Source organism: Thermobia domestica, chromosome 4 (genome assembly GCF_964235325.1).
Source record: "Thermobia domestica chromosome 4, izTheDome1.hap1.1, whole genome shotgun sequence".
Classification (NCBI taxonomy): Eukaryota; Metazoa; Arthropoda; class Insecta; order Zygentoma; family Lepismatidae; genus Thermobia; species Thermobia domestica.
In genome coordinates, this window is record NC_137457.1 from 24,863,308 (window position 1) to 24,881,264 (window position 17,957).

The 17,957-nt window shown below is 33.7% G+C and overlaps 1 protein-coding gene across 2 annotated transcripts in view; it reads left to right on the top strand.

Annotated features, from left to right (window-relative positions):
• Positions 1-17,957, top strand: part of LOC145683776 (solute carrier organic anion transporter family member 74D-like) — a 197,477-nt gene that overhangs the window by 128,761 nt on the left and 50,759 nt on the right. For both annotated transcript variants that reach the window (XM_081755347.1, XM_081755348.1), the window contains exons 3-5: positions 4,512-4,652; positions 11,431-11,562; positions 17,110-17,274. In XM_081755347.1, coding sequence (XP_081611473.1) covers positions 4,512-4,652; positions 11,431-11,562; positions 17,110-17,274 — 438 coding nt within the window. The remainder of the gene's footprint in view (positions 1-4,511; positions 4,653-11,430; positions 11,563-17,109; positions 17,275-17,957) is intronic.

Here is a 17,957-nt window from a genome sequence, read left to right on the forward strand (position 1 = left end):
ACGTGTATACCACGCGAAGGAGTTTGGTTTGATATTTTCTCAATTAATAATTATTATAATTATTGAAACCGGAAGTGGTTTTACATTTGTACTACCTCCGGTTTAAGAAGAGAAATTAAAGTGGAGATGGAACATATTCTTGGAACGCTTAATCGGTAACACAAAACCGATTCTCGCTATCTATTACGGTTTTTATACTATGGCAATCAACATTAAAACCGGAAATGGTTGATTTTTTTCTACTTCCAGTTTGAATTACGCGGCTTAAGCTAGAAGATGGTAACTATTCTTAGAATGCTAAATCAATTGTAAAAAAACAAAACAACTTTTTGCTATCTCTTACAATTTTTTCGGAAGTTACGGTATGTTTCTACCACTTCTGGTTTTAGTAAAGATTAGAATGAAGATAAAATGTATTCTTGCGATGCTTAATCGATTGCAAGACAGCTGCACCTCTATGTGCTACCGTTTTAACTTTATAGCAATCATTGTTAAAAGCGGAAATAGCAGAAAGGAAACCACTTTTGGTTTTAACGGTGATCTCTATGAGTTCATTTTCTACCACTTCGGATTAATAGAAATATTAGAGTAGAGTTGTAATATATTTTTTGGGAGGCTTAATCGATTGCAGAAAACCTTTTCTCGCTGTCTATTACTGTTTTTCTCTACAGCAATCAAGGTTGAAACCGGAAGTGGCATAAAATAAGCCACTTCCGGTTTTATCGGTGTTACATGAGTTCATTTTGTACCACTTCCGGTTTAATAGAGATATTAGAGAAGATATGTAATATATTTTGGGGACACTAACCGATTGCAGAAAACATCTTCTCGCTGTCTATTAACGTTTTAGCTCTAAAGCGATCACCGTTAAAAACGGAAGTGGCAGGAAGTAAACCATTTCCAGTTTTAACAATAATCCCTATGAGTTCATTTTCTGCCGCATCCGACTCAATAGAGAGAGATTAGAATAAAGATGGAATATTTTATTTGGACGTTCAATCAATTAGAGAAAACAGCTTCTTGCCGTCCATTACAGTTTTGTCTCTATAATGATAAACGTTAAAACCGGAAATAATTGATTTCTAGTGTTTCTGGTTTCATTGTCAGCTCCGAAAACGAACTCGATTCCAAAATTTTTACCCTCCACATTCTGACCAAATTTGGTAGTCATCGATCGAGTAGTTTTTTTTTTAAAGATTTATTGTTCAGCGGACGGACGGTAGACGGGCAAGGTAAATTTATACGAAAGGAGTGTTGGTAAATGAAGCTGATGAATAAATAAATAATGTATTTTTAGCGAAATAAACGACATACCATTGCAACAAACGACATACTTCATAGCGCCTTATTTTTTTTCTCGATTTCTCGAAACCTGGAGAGTTTATTCTCGAGAAAAGGCTGTTCTAGATAGGTTATTCTATTTGAAACGTAGAGAATAAACCATCAAAGTTTGTTCTCAAACATATCATATTGTTTAAATCGATATCATCTATCAACTGATATATATATATATATATATATATATATATATATATATATATATATATATATATATATATATATATATATATATATATATATAGGGTGTCTCAAAAGTCCTCTGACACAAAAGTTATCAGAGTTACAACAAAATGAAAGAGCAGAAACCGTCTCCAAATACGATGTTTTCAATCTAAAATGAAAGAATTTTTTAAATTGGACCAGCTGTTTGTGCTGTACACTCTTTATGCACCCAATGCTAAACGAAAATGCAACGTTGCCATTTACAATATATATTCTTTCTTCCTTTCTTTTAATTTAACGTCCCTCTAGGGCAGCGTTTCCCAGCCGGTGTGCCGTGAATGGGCCGCTGGTGTGCCTCGAGTAAATCGAAACAAAATTATTAATTCTATTGCAATTAAAATGAGGACATAGGGAAAAACGTATATTTGTATTTCACATTACTGTGAACCTCTAATGTCAATCTCCAATTTTAAGTTTCACACCTTGTTACTTTCCTGTACATTTTTAATATTGAAAAATGTATTTGTTATCATTATTATGACGTTATGACCATTATTGCTTCTTTATTGTAGCAGACTATTTCGTAACTTCAAATTTTAAAATATCCAATCCTTTCGACAAAACAAACATGCATACGAGTTACCAACATTTGTGTTTCAAAAGTAAAAGAGATTTGTTTGTTCGTTCGTTCGTTGTTTAGTGATCTTCTTTGTTAGTGAAAGTTTGGATGCAGTTTTCGAAAAGAAAGCGTATTTTTAAAAACCTAAGTCCAATATATTTCATTGCAATTGTTTTCTATTTTTAAATTAGAATGAAAAATAAGCATAATGATTTATCATGGTGGAAAACCAGTGATCGAGCTTTCTTCTCTGTGAGGAGATCAGTAATCACAGAAAAGAATATCATGGTATTTTATATTTAAATATAAGAAAATCTATGAGTGTGCCGCGAGAATTCAAGTTACACACATAGTGTGCCGCAAGGTTGGGAAACGCTGCTCTAGGCTAAGGGAGACGATGATTAGGGGAAGTGAATGCTGATGGAAAAATTGGTGGAATGAGAAAGTGGAAGGAAACCAGAGTACCCCGAAAAAACATGTAGACACGATGTTGTCCACCACAAACTTACTTCGCCGAGAATCGAACCAGGAACCTCACGCACCAGAGGTAAGCACTCTACCACCGAGCCAGCGTACTCCCCCCGCCTCACAACCATATTTTATTTTAACAGAAATGAAAGTTTAAGAACGAACGAAAATAATTTTGACATTTCTCTTATAACCTATATACTATGTACTGTCATCTTGCTAAAGACATAATGAACAAGTTGACAACAGTAAACTTCAATATTAGAGTTACCCTTGTATGTGGCACGGTCCTTGTACATCATAAATGTTTAGATTTACGGAAAAAAAAATATCCTCGATTTCTTTTTTCCGGAAACTGTGCATAAATTTTTGTGCTGACATAAACCTAAATGTTAAACTCAGTTATATCTATCAATCGTCATATGTTTCCTCTTTGGACAAATTTTTTATCCGCTAATCGCTAATAATACTGTTAAATATTGGCACTGCTTAGAAAACTTGAGGAGGGGCCTTTGAAAATAAATGTGAGAAAGACAAGAGCCATGGTGATTGGAATGAAACAGTCGGTGTGAAATATAGAAGTATCATAGAAGGAAAGAAAATAAAACAGGTGGTTAGTTGTAGAAATCTGGATAGTAAGTAATGATATAAAGCGTGAAGGTGAAATAAAAGCAAGAATAGGAATGGTGAAAAAAGCCTTTAGGAGGAAGAAAACACTATTTTGTGGGACCTTGAATGAAGAATTGAGAAAAAGACTTATAAAATGCTTCGTGTGGAATATTGTGCTGTATGGATCGGAAACATGGACATTACGCGAAAATAATGAAAAACGATTGAAAGCTTTCGGAATGTGGATATGGAAAAGAATGGAGAGAATCAGCTGGGTAGAGTGGAAAACAAGTGAGAGGGTGTTATTAAGCAGAGAAAGAGAATCTGGTTGGGACATTGGCTAAGAAGGAACTGTATAATGAAGGACGTGCTAGATGATATGGTGGCAGGAAAGAGAGGGACTTGTGAAGGAGACTAGTATTAATGGACGATATCAAAACAGAGAAGTTGTACGTGAAGGCAAAGAGGTTAGCTGAAGACTGTGAAGTATGAAGGCTTCTCAGTTGCGGCAAGAGATCTGCCAATAATGGTAGAATGCCTATGATGATGGTGATAAATTCCACATTCATATTTATATCTTGTTGAAGTTCGTTACAGTCATTTATTGATTTCATAGATTTAAAAAGTTTAAGGTCATCAACATATAGCAGTTTATTGGAATATTTATGCATTCAGAATGTTAAGAATTTAGTAATATTTATGGGTAGGGCCGGGTTTAGAGTGGTGCAAAGGTGCACGTGCACCCCCCTCCCTTCGTTGTGAATATACACTACCTAAAGTGAGAAGTTAGCAGTGAGTTTTGCAAAATCAATAGTTTAAGTCAATTTTCTGAAGGTTGAAGGAAAAGAATTCATCGAGAGCAAACACTTAACATTTCCAAAGGAATTCCTCATTCACATCACAGATGCCTAAAGGCGTTTAAAAAATTCAAATTTAATTCAAATGTACTGGTAGTTAGTGGTGCACCCCTCCTCAGAGAATCCTGGATCCGGCCCTGTCTATGGGTACCCCTCTGCGTAAAAAGTAAATGTCATGCATTCAAGATTATATGATCTTATAAATTTACAAATTAGAAATATCTGTAAGCACCCCTCTGTCTTAAAAAAGAACAACCCCATATATAAATGATGAGTACATATTTTAATTATTGCTACCGTATCTTAAACTTTTCTTTAGCAGCATTCCTTCACTTCTGGAATTCAGTTTTAGACCAATAATACAGTTTACTTGGTGTTGTACTTCATAAAATAAAATAAAATTGATGTTGGTTTGTTTCTAAATAATTGTTTTTCCTTTTTATTCTATTGTATAGCAATAATAATAGGAATCCGTATTCTGGGACCTGTGTTTGGATACCTTCTTGGATCCTTGTGTACGATGATATACGTCCATCCGTTTGTTGATCCTGGAATTACTCCAAGGAATCCACATTGGATAGGAGCATGGTGGCTAGGTAAATATTTATTCTTAATTATTCTTTCTTTTGTAAATAAATAACGTTAATTATATTGCTTAGATTGGCAATAAAATACAAGGAAAAAGGGAGATGCATAATTAGTAGCGGGTCTACACGTGGTATGTTGAATTATCATACACACTCTTGCCCAAACGTTTTAGGAGTAATTGGTTTCCTCGAATACTAGTAGTGCCATCTATCAAGGCAACACAATTTCGCAGCAAAAGCTCTCGTCTACGAATGTGCCAAGTAGCACTTGTGAGTTCAGTTGTTATAAAGTACATACGATTCACACAATTTGTGTTTATTACTATTATGTATATCCCTTTTAGAATTTTTACTTTTTGATGGAAATTTTAGACTTTCACTGAAACAGCTACTGCTTCCTTAATATTTATAGTAGGATCATGGTCCATACTATTTTTTTTTTTTTTAGAATAGAGCATCTAAAGGTAATCCATTTTGTATATATATTCTAAATATTTCCTACTATTTGGCCTAGGAGCATGGTTCAAACGTCATTTTCTTCAGTATAGCGCGTTTTTTCCAACTGTACCACTCACATGTTCGTATCGTACACCTCAACCGGAAAATTTAAAAAAACCGGAAAATTTCCTGAAAAAATCATCCAACCCGGACCCAGTTTCACGTAGGGATCTCAAAAAAATTGAGAAATACTCAAAGGTGCACACAATCGGTATACAAATTTTGCATCTGATATCTTGAAAACTAATGGCGTGATTTTTTTTTTTTTTTAATTTGCCTCAAGAAGAAAAACAGTATCACGCCCTGGGCCCCCACTTGACGCAGCCAAGTTGACCATCCGGTTCCAAAACGCATCAAAGATGTTCTTTGGTCCATGCTTGACTTAACCAATAAAAAAATGCAGCTTAATAGCCTGTTATAGGACCTAAATAAGCATTCAAAGACAACACTCACATGTTCGTATCCTAAAAGGGATATATATATCTATATGTAAAGTTAAATCGTGGTGATCTTGGAGGACAATGTTAACACAAGTCTGAGTTTGAAATGATAAGAGGCTCAGAGTATCTCTCCCTGAGTTAACCGAATACTTTACTACGGTAGGAACCTTATATTTCACGACCAGTAGTGATACGAGTCACGGTTCACTGTGTAACTTAAATCACGATATTTGTCCGAACCGAGTCACTTGAGTTTGGGTCTCGCTTATGAGAACTGATTTGACCTGATGATTTAGACAATTACAACAGAAGCCCTCGTGTACGAATGTACCAAGTGGCACTTGAGAGAGTTCACTTGTTATAAATAAAGTAAACACGTTCATAATTTATGTTGATTACTATCGTGTATCAAGAATTGAGTTAAATCGCGGTAAACATGAAGGGCAGTGCTAACGTAAGTACGAGTTTGGAATGACAACAGTCTCAGAGAATCTCTCCCTAGGTTGACTGGAGACTTAATAGCCTGTTATAGGACCTAAATAAGCGTCCAAAGATAACACTACGCTATGATAACTCTTGTTACCATACATCCTAAAAAGGATACACACATACATATATATATATATATATATATATATAAAGTTAAATCGTGGTGATCTTAGAGGGTAGTGTTAACCCAAGTCTGAGTTTGAAAAGATGAGAGGCTCAGAGCATCTCTCACTGAGTTGACCGAATACTTTACTACGGTAGGAACATTTTAATTCATGACCAGCGATAGCACGAGTCACGGTTCACTGGGTGACTTAAATCACAATTTCTGTCCGAACCGTGTCACTCGAGTCTGAATCTCGCTTTTCAGAACTGATTTGACCTGGTGACTCAGACAGACCGGGTAACCCAAATATACTCGATGACCTGGAAGCAGCCGAATCACATCAGCTCAACATCATCATTCCATTTAGTCGGTTAGTGATGTGCAGGACTCAATATAACTTCATGTTTATTCTATCTCTCATTTTGAAAAGTAATGGAGTGCTTGTGAATACAGACTGCACAAGAACATTAACAAAGTACCGTTTGCGATCAGCGGTATCGCTCATATTCTACGCGACAAATGTTTAGACATCCTTCATAAGAAAAAAATGCAGCTTTTCATTCTTGTGATTTTCATGCGCTTACACTGATAGCACTTTCAGTTATCTTTCAGTGTATTACTTTAACATACACACAAGAGCAAGCAAGGAAAAGGAAAACGATAAATTTTATGGGAAGAAAGAGAGGAAGAAACAAGGGAGGAACCATGCTGATTAGAATTACATTACCAGACTCCAGATTCCCAATGTTGTGTATGACGAAGTTTTCTGATTTCTGGATCACACCGGTTCTGGCAGGTTCACGAATCTTTTCGTGAAACTTTGAGTTCAGTTCAGGGCACTTCTAGTGAGAGGTCTCTCCGGGTCACTGGCGTCATGTGTCATCAACTTTGTGAACTCGTTTCATTACTGCCTATGATTCATACTGTCACCCATCCGTAGGACCACTATACGCTTGATTCGTGGAATACCATTGTCCCTTCCCATCAGTTCATCATTGGTTGAAAGGATTTGTTGGGTCTCAGCCCAAAAGCATACAACAAAGAACTCCCCTCTTTTACTTTTCTTTTTTCTTTCTTTCATTTCTTTTATTTTTTATTTTTTATTTTTTTTATTATTTTTTTTAAGATGCCCAATTGGATGTCACCTAGAACTTTCTAGACCTTCTTAGACCACAGCCCGGTAAAATTAAGGCACTGTTTTCTCTTCTCTAATATGTCAGTTTTTGCAAAAGTTCGTTCTGTTCTCGAGATAAAAAGTCTCCTCAAATCAGAATCGTCCTTATGACTGATGGGCGGCTCTTAACGCTGAAAATATGATAGCACTGATTTCGAGTCTGAAGAGAGATTCGATTTGTAGCAGTAGCATTCGATACAATATAATTACAATAGTTCCCTTTCAAAGCGGAATCTCTCTCAAGCTACTAACTAGGTTAAGTTTATCACAAAGACATGTGCTTCTTAAAAATAATATAAGACCTTCGCTCAACATTCGCCTTAAAATGGCCACGAAATTTGAATAGGCGAAAATGTTATGTATCTGAGAATACAGTTTTGGATATAAATGAAGTAAATTTGATAGAGCAACTCATTACCATCTCCAGTTTGCATTACCTTAAATTAAATACTGGAAATTGTTTACAAAAAGTGCGATCAAATAATATTGTCACGTTGCAGTTGTAGTAAACTATGATTACCATTAAAGGATCGAAGTGAGTAAAATCTAAAATTTGAGGTGATTTTGAACAGTTTTACTTCCGGAAATGCCATTTAATATCAAAAGTAACATTCTCTACAAATACTGTGTACAATAAAGCATGTTATGTTCAATAACTCTAGTGAAGAAATAATCATTGTTTACGCGTATTTTCAATCAACATTTTCGACCTACTTTCTGTATTTTTCTGAAAAGATCTTCTGCTAGCGAAGTGCGATTTTTGCCACATGCTGGAAGATTGTTCTCTATTATTGCGTGTGACTTACTTTTGAGTTGCAAGTTTTAGTGAATGTCAGACAAACATTTTAGGAATGATCCCAAAAAATGGATCAAAAGATTGCGATCTTGACCAAGAATTTTAGGAATGGTCCAAAAAAAAGCATAAAAAGATTGGGATCTTTGCCAATAATTAGTGTTTGGATCAGGGGCCACAACATTTTTGAACAGTCCTTAAATCGAGGTTTCGTATTTTTTATACTGAATAACCACATCATACTGAGTTAAGTGATAGTTCGGGTTTGGCTACACTATATGTAGTTTTCCAGATATAAGGCGTACAAGAAAATTTTTGCTGAAATATATTTGATCTTTTGTTCCAAAAGTACAGAAAAGACTTGAGTGTCAACAAGCAAATAGCAGAGCACTAAATCTTTTTCGAACACCTTGGAAACAAGGATCTATTATTCAACTGTTTAACAATTTTCTTCCACTTTTTGTACCAGCTCAAACTCAAAATCATCTTCTCTCTTAAACTCCTGTGTTCTTTTGTCGTCCTTCTAATATCATCTGATGAAGTAGTTAGCGAAAGTTCGTAAACACTTTTTTTTGTCGGGTAAATACTATAACTTCTTTTCAAAATTCGCTTCAGAATTCTATAATATAAAATAGCATCTCTAACTGATTGAGTTTATTTGTACTTGACTCACGTTGAAAGTATACATTTACCCTTGTGTATTAATGGAAAATATAGCTTAGGAAATACCGTGTGGCCCCTTATAGACTCCAATTAAAAATTGGTAATTGGTGTTCCGTACAGAAATTATATACAGATACATTTTAAAACAATACTTTATTGGATTGCACTTCAACTCAAATTGTTAGCATCGACATCACTGGCATCATCGTCATCCAAAATGGAAATGAAATACTTGATGACCTTATCACCAGGTAACAGGCACAACTATAACCCAAAATAGTCATGTAATCTTCTTGGTATTGTTACTTGAAATAACGGGCTTTAACCTTTTGAAAGTAGATACTTTGTATTCACAAACTGTTGAAAAACGTAAACAGGTTTCCTATCATCTATTGCTTCAAATAGTAACCTTAGGAAGAAAGAGAAAAGGTCACAATGTATCGTAATGCAAGAAAACTTTCCTTTTACTACATACCCAACTTACTTTAGCATGTCAATAATGAAGTGATTTTTTCGGGAACGATATATTAATAGTTTCTGGCATCTATTGAACATTTGAAAACTACTAATTTTGCTCGTTTAGTAAGAAGAAAAAAATTATTACTTACATAGATATTACATTGGGTCCTCCTATGACCTCAGTGGTAAACATTTTTTTTTTTTTTTTTTTTTTTTTACATAACAGTAAAACAACAAGAAACGATATTTTGCGTTCAATGTATTAAACATACAATGGGAACAAAATACAGTAGCAGACTTTTAGATACTCACATTCATTTAAGAGATATACTGCATTAAATATCTCTGGGGTCCCGAAAGGACCCCATGGTTGTACACAAGGATTAACATACTTTTGCACATTTGGCATAATAAATGTTCAGTTTTTGCCGAATTTCGCAGAAAATTAATCGATACTTCAATATTTAGTCGAAAACAATGAAGTTTTACTTTATATTATTAATTTAATTTGTTTGTAGCACATCCAATATATTCAATCTATTCCAGGATTGAATTAATTGTAAATATTTGTAATTATCGAGAAGTGATTTATGAGCTTGGCTTTGTTAATACTTGCTACACTTAAAGGTTTCTTTATTTATGTAAACTTTATTTTAACCTGACGTTCCCTATATGCAATCATTTTAAGAAATATTTATTATATCTAGGAAGCTGTAATTATCTCTGAAGGAAGCCACTATTTACTTCAATAGTAAAATAAATTTTGAGGGTTATTTCATGTAATTTATTATTTATCTCCACCAGCTGTAGTATCACAGGGTGTGTATTAACACACATTTGATAAATTTTGAGAGTCTAATGTAACAATATATCTCTGAAGTTACTAGTAAGAAAATTGCCGAAATAGTTCGACTTATTTAAACATTTACTTGAGAATGGACTTAACATTTTCAAACTAAAAACTTTACGTGTGTCCAAACAGCAAATCGAATAGGACATACATATACAAAATTGTACCAAGCCAACTGACAAATTTCAAACTTCAATATTGCGCAGGCATAATAACGTAAATTGGTTGACGGGATGGGAATCGAAAGAGGAAAGAACGTCACGTTATATGGTCAGTCACAATAGTGCATTGAAGCACATAAGATCGTGTTACCCCAGTTCGTAGTTATTACGAAATTAAGTCTGTACCAGAAGTGCGATGTCTTTTTAGACGAAAATTTAATTTTCACATCCTACACACTACCAGTCTTTTCAAACTTCTTCACCCAAGCGAATATGGTACGAGACAAACTTAACCATGTCGACCAACATTAAAGTTTCGTATTTAAAAATAAATTAAAAAAAAAAAAAAAAAAAGTTGCACTTCTCGCACAGACTTTTGTAATAAGTACAACCTGGGATAACACGATGCTCTGTGGTTCAATGTTCCATTGCGACTGACCATATAACATGGTGTGTTTTTCTCTTTCGCCAACGAATATAAGTTCGCCCATGCAATATTCAAGTTTGAAATGTGTCAGTCGGTTCGTCGCCACCCTGTGTATGATAATTATTCCACTAGAACAATGAATCCGGCTTTAAAGACTAATCAAGACAATTTAAACAAATCTTGATTCAATATTGTAGATAATTTCAACCGGAAGTGTAAGAGTATTTTCGTTTTTAAAGAAAAATACATTTCAAAGAACAAATATCTGGTAACACTTATTTTTTACATTTAACTTAAGTAATTTGGAATGAAGAAGCCGTATTCAGAACTGAAAAATATTTTCTTTAAAGAATTTTCTACTAATTTTAATTTTTTTAAACCTGCCTTACTTTAATCATTTATCAAGAATGAACCTAAGACAACTTAAAATAAAAATACTTTTATGTAATAGAATAGGTGAGTGTAATTAAAAATAAAAATCCTACAGATTGTATACAAATACCCTTTCTTTGCCTTACCATTTGCGAATAAGTACCCTGATTTGGAGAAACATAAACCAGAACAAAAATGTTGCAATACTTCAATATCACAATTAAATTTTAAAGATGTATTAGAACTATTTTCTTTTACGAATACAGTATAGACATTATTTAAAAACTCGCATTCATTTATGTGTATGTTTTCTGAAACTTTTTACAGAAATATTAATCCATGTTGTTTGATACAGGAATGGTTTTGGTGGCTGCCATGCTCATGTTAGCTTCATTTGCAATGTTTTCATTTCCACAACAGCTCCAGACAAAGCGAGCTCCTCCAGCAGCAAGGCTTCCGCAGAAAGTGCCAAAACCGAAAATTAAAGGTAAGATTCTTTTTATCAAAGGTACCTTTTAGTTTTAATGTAGTAAATTTGAAAGAACATATTCCAAAGCAACTATAGAATATGAAGTAATAAATTCTAGTATAGAGGACGTTGAAAGATTTTTAATCTAAAGGTTTGAAATATTTCATTTAAAGGCTAGAAACAAGTAAGCTTTTCCAGATGTTTATATGAATATTAAATCTCACAGTTAACGTGTATTTTTAGCTTAAAAATATTAATGAAACAATGTTAGCAATCATAATTGACACTATTTCAACTAAGTTCTGACAAAATAATTCAATTATTTTAGAATCACATTTGTCTTCAATTAACAACATATTATGCTAAATAGTTTGAATTTTATCATATTAAAATACTGTAAAGAATGTGAACTACATAAAACATCACTAATATTGTTATGAAGTATAAGTGACATTCTAGAATTGAAAGCAAAGAAAGAAAAATAAAGAAACAATATATATGATGATTATCTAGAATAAAAACATCAGATATTCAATATTGCCTGGAAGAACGTAACAATCATTGAATTATTGTCAAAAATAAAACATTTTTAGAATTAAAATGTCCCAGCATTAATTAGTGCTAACAAGAATTGCTTGTTATTCTCAAGAATTAATAAACATTTTAATTTTCGAAAGGTCACCACTTTGAGTTACATCATATTGTGAATTTGGTACATTTTTTTCTAAATAATTGTATGAATTAATTATTGTAATTTTTCATGATTTACAATTTTACTAACATCAATTAATAAGCATTATTTATTGCATTGACTTCAAGAAATATCAGCTGTAGTCTAGAGAAAAACGGAAGACAATAATGTTCTCTAGAAGAAAATAACGAATATTAAACATTTATTATTATGTAGTATAATTGAAACTAGATTTCCGGAATGCATTCAACGAAATCAACAGAGACTCTATGCTTACAGCCGTAAAAACGCACTTCCCTTATATATACAACTTCATACATCAGTGTTACTCACAGCCTAGTCATCTATTTTTTGGTGAAAATATCACACTCTCCCAGCGAGGTGTTCAACAAGGCGACCCCCTAGGACCTGCTTTATTTGCGCTAACACTTCAATCTATTGTCAGAAGTATCAATACTGAATTAAACATTTGGTACCTCGACGATGGGACTATAGCTGTGTAATGCCCCACCTTCGGTGATGTCATTACATATCTTAGATGCTCATTGGTTGTTAATAGTTATTTATTGTTATTATTATGTTTGAAAGTTGAATTACATAGTCTGAACGTATTTTACAAAATAACTGCTTGCCGACATATTCTAGATCTGCACGAAACGAATCATTCGATTTATTGGCAACAACAACCTTATTTTCTACGCCTGAAAGCAAAATTCTTAAGAAGAAAAAGAAAAAAATATGCATAATTCGACTTATAACACAAAATGTATTGAAGTGTAAGATCTAAATATGAGAGTTAATAATATGGAGGGTTAATCCAATAAACCCACTCTGGGTTCTCAAATGCTTGCCTATCCTTCCGATTTTAAGATTATGTTTTGATTTTGATTTCTCCACGTCAAAATTACAAGTGAATATGATGAATTATCTGTATGTATGCTGTTTAACGTTTGTCCATAGAACATCAATATGGCTGTGACTCCTGGTTATTGCTCACAAATAAGTAGTAAAAAGTTATTGAAAGTTTTGGATGCTCATTCATGTCTAGATTTACTTATCAGCTATTAGTGGAATATGTATGTATTATATTGAAGTTTATAGAAATGAACACTGGTACATGTTAATTTGAAATCAGCGTTGAGATTGGATATTCCCATTTGTTGATGCTACGGTTGAGGTATGGTTTCATTGATAAATATAATAAAGAATAATTATAATGAAATACAAAGGTAATTTAAAATACGAGTAATAATAATAATAAGAAGAAAGATTAATGTCGAATTGTAAGTAATGCTACGGGAATGAAATAATAGATAAAATGAAATATTAAGTTATAAAATAAAGTTACAAAAATAAAGATATATGCAACTGTATACTCACCGAACATCTAACATAATTAATCATAACTGATTATAATATCCAAGTACTAGTATTCATTCTTATAGTCTAAATATAAATACATTCCGTTGAATTCAAATGCTCCAAATACAAATATGAAAAAGAAAAATGCAATAACAGGAAGACATCAATCCACTACTGAGAGAAAATAATATAAAATGTTATTTGATTATGTACAGATAATTTATTTACGTATGTTATAGTACATTATTTATTACACTGTTTCATTTTTCAGTTTTGGATCAATTAATATTTTGAATGCCAATTAACACCTTGTTTATTTTTATGATTATAGTAATTAGTTAAACTACCGTCCTCCATAAATATCGACTCCTTGAGTAGAATGTTTTTCCACTCCATCTGGAAAGCGTTATCTGTTTGTGTTAATGTTTCTGGAGCTGCTCTCCAGATGGCGACCCATATATAGTACTGCGCAGAAGAAGAAAGAGATATAAAGGGGCTGTCTCAGCTGGAGACAAGGAAGATGTCCTCGAAGCTTTGTCAATCTCGTGACATTGGATTACAGCTCAATTTCTGCAAATGTGAAGTCGGTTTCTTGGGAGTCTCAAACGAGCAGGCTAACACCCTTTACTCCCTTTTCAACGAAGTTGCACCAGGAATTCAACTTATATCATCCGACAGAGCCTCCCTTTTAGGTGCCGCACTACACACTGATACTCGACGCATTTTGTTATTGGACAAAATATCTAAATTAGATCTCTTCTTCACTCGCCTATCTAAGATATCTACCCACTCAGCTTTTTATCTCCTACAGGCCTCATTAGCCATTCCTAGAATGTTATATTTCCTTCGTAGTTCTCCATCCTGGCATGAGACAGATCTTCTGCAACAATATGATGAATCCATCCGACTTGGCCTAGAATCTCTTCTCAACTGCTCTCTCACAGACAACTCATGGCTACAAGCATCTCTCCCTGTGGACCACGGAGGTCTAGGAATTCGTCGAGCCCTTGACTTGGCTACTCCATCTTTCCTTTCATCCATGTATAGCTCTATGCCTTTGATCACTCCTCTTCTTCGCCAGGATATTCATCAGGATTCAGAAGCTGAGATAAATGATTGTATCTCCCAGTGGATATCGTCCGGCGGACTCGATCTACCTGATTTTGATGAGAGAAGTTTTCAAACTTCATGGGACGCTCCTCTTACAGACTCCAGATTATCTTCTATTCTTCAGTCCTCCACCAATCCTGAAGATAAGGCACGTATTCTTGCTACTTCTTCTCCTGAAGCAGGTGCCTGGTTACAAGCTACCCCATCTTCATCCCTAGGGCTACATCTTCCCGACGAAAGTTTTCGAATCGCTTGTGCGTTACGTTTGGGAGCAGATGTCTGTGAACAACACCAGTGCCCGGCTTGCGGAAGTTTAGTGGATAAGAAAGGTATACATGGCCTATCATGTGTTCACAGTGCTGGCAGATACTCTCGACACTCCACTGTTAACGATCTCATTATGAGAGCCCTCATCTCCTCGGGATCGCCTTCCATGAGAGAGCCAATGGAGTGTAGTCGCTCTGATGGCAAGAGACCTGACGGAATGTCTTTGGTGCCTTGGAAACGAGGGAAGGCTTTAATATGGGATTTCACTTGTACCGATACCCTAGCCCCCTCTAATCTTCCTTCATCTTCCACAAAAGCTGGGACGGTTGCAACTCGCAGGGAATATGAAAAGAGACGAAAATATAACAACCTCTTGGACAAATACCACTTCGTCACCATAGCCATCGAAACTTGTGGGTCCTGAGGTCAGGAAGATCTAAACTTCATTAAGGAAGTCGGACACCGCATAACTATTAACACAGGAGACACCCGAGCCTCATCCTATCTTATACAAAAGAATAAGTATGGCTGTGCAAAGAGGGAACGTAGCAGCGATGCTAGGAACTCTCCCTCCGGGAAAAGCTTTGGACGAAATTTTCCTTTTGTAATCACTCTCCTCTCATTTATGATATTAGTCTTAAGAAGTAACTTGTTAGAAGAAAAATAAAAAATAATATAAAATAGTTGTTGATTAAAAGATGAAGATATATGAAATTTAATTGTGTAACGACAAACAATAGAATTTATAGACAAACGTCGTTAAAGTGAATACAGGTTACTAACTAGTAATACTCAGGATTTGTTGTATATTCCTGTCAAAAGTAAATTTCCAGATTAGTGTATTGTGATATGTATAATGAAATGTTAGAGAATAGAGATAATGGTGTTCCACTGTATCTGGAATCACATTAAGTATTATGTAATATACAACAACAGATAATAATTATTACTTCAAATAATATAATAGATATTGATTATTGTCTAGAATAAAATAGTGAAAATCAATCTCTCAACAGTAAAACAGCAGACGTTAATGTATTGTCTAGAATAAAACATATGTAATTACTCACTGACTAGAATAAAATGCAAGACACTAATTATTATCTTTGAACAAAACATATACTGTTGTCGATAGTATAACGATATACATCTATTATTACGTAGTATATAATATCAGATATTAATTATTGGCTTGTATGATATATTAAGCATTGATTATTTTCTAGAATAAAACAACAGGTGTTATCATTATTTAGCATATTACAATTGTTATTAAACATTATCTATCCATTAAAATGCTAGGTTTATATGTTTGTCTCCAATATTTTCGACAACGAGATTTTGAAAACCACAAGTGCTAGAAACCTGCCGTTTTCGCTGGTCGATTCCAATTTTGTGTAAATTATCCAGTTCTAATTGAATATTTGGAAAACGTGGCCGTTAATATTTTATTACATTTTTAGGGCATCACTGGAAGTGTTGAAATTTTAAAAAAGTAAAGCATCATATCCTATGAGTTATACATTCCAACTCCACATATTTGTATAAAGAAGTTATTTATCTCTCAAGCGTTTGTTTCATGGCCAAATGATAATGAAAAACGACGGATAACCATTTCTTCAGTGTAAGATAAATCTTTATTGTTTACAGTGAATGAACACCATACATCACTGACATTATAATTAAATGTATCTAATGTATTTGCTTATTACATATTGCACTGCATACAAGAAGAAAGAAAACACTGATCATACATGAATTAGAAAATAATCGAAAAAATCTTCCCTTTATTGTGCACCTTGCCAATTTTTATTAAGACGTCTTTCACTTGTGTCTATAAAGGGGAGATGTTGTGAGGGACAACGAGATTCATGCTCATATGTGAATGATGCACTATGTAGAGAGCACAGGTTCAACTAGTCTAAATTAAAATAACTGGTAATAATCTGGAAATTATCTGGAATAAAACCTCTATATTGTTCCATTTTTATATCTCCTTTTTCTCACTAGCCACAGCTTAGTTACATTGTATATGTTTTCTTAAATTTTTGTGTAAAATCATACTTAGTTTTGGTTTACACAGCTAAATCTTATTTCTGCCCATAATGAAAATGATGTATACTCTCTAATTCCAGATTTCCCGAAGGCGGTGAAGCGTTTACTGAAGAATAACATTTTGATGCTTCGAACAGCGAGTAGTGTCTTACACCTAATGCCAATTGCTGGATTATATACATTCCTGCCAAAATATTTGGAAACCCAGTTTCGACTACCTGCACATACTGCCAACATGGTATCAGGTGACATATTTATATTGAAACAATTTCTTGTAGTTTATAAGAACATCTTTCTGTCTTATTATCATAATGTAAAGACGTTGAAGCAGGAGGAACTTTCGATAATCTTTTAGGCAATACATACAATTACATTAAACTTTATATCCTATTTATAGTAAATTTACTATTAAATGAAACTACGAACAAATACTTAAATGTGAAATAATTTTCATTATCATGACATAAAAGTATTGTATATACTTGTCATTTACAAATATAACTCAAGTTGTGTACACCCTTCTATCTACAAACTTCTTTACTTATAAAAAACAATAATTAAATACCGGCAGGTATGTTTTCAATCTGTACTTCAAATAGAGAATTCACTTGTTGGTAGTACTTCTAATAGTAGATTATTATAAAACTTAAAACTCACGTATTTTGATTTTTTTTGGTAATTATGCAAAGAATTTATTATTTACTATCGGCATTTAGGGTTCAAAATACGGAATTGAGTGTTAATTCAACTTGTTTCATAATTTATATAGTCTGGCAAGCAATGATTAAAGTAGGAAAACCTCTTGGTTAGTTATTTTTACTTTTTTTACTGTTTTCTTATAGAAATTGTGCATTGTGAACATGAGGGTTAAATTTAATCATTACTTTAAATGTGGCCCCGCATAACATGGTCGCTAACGCTTTCCTCT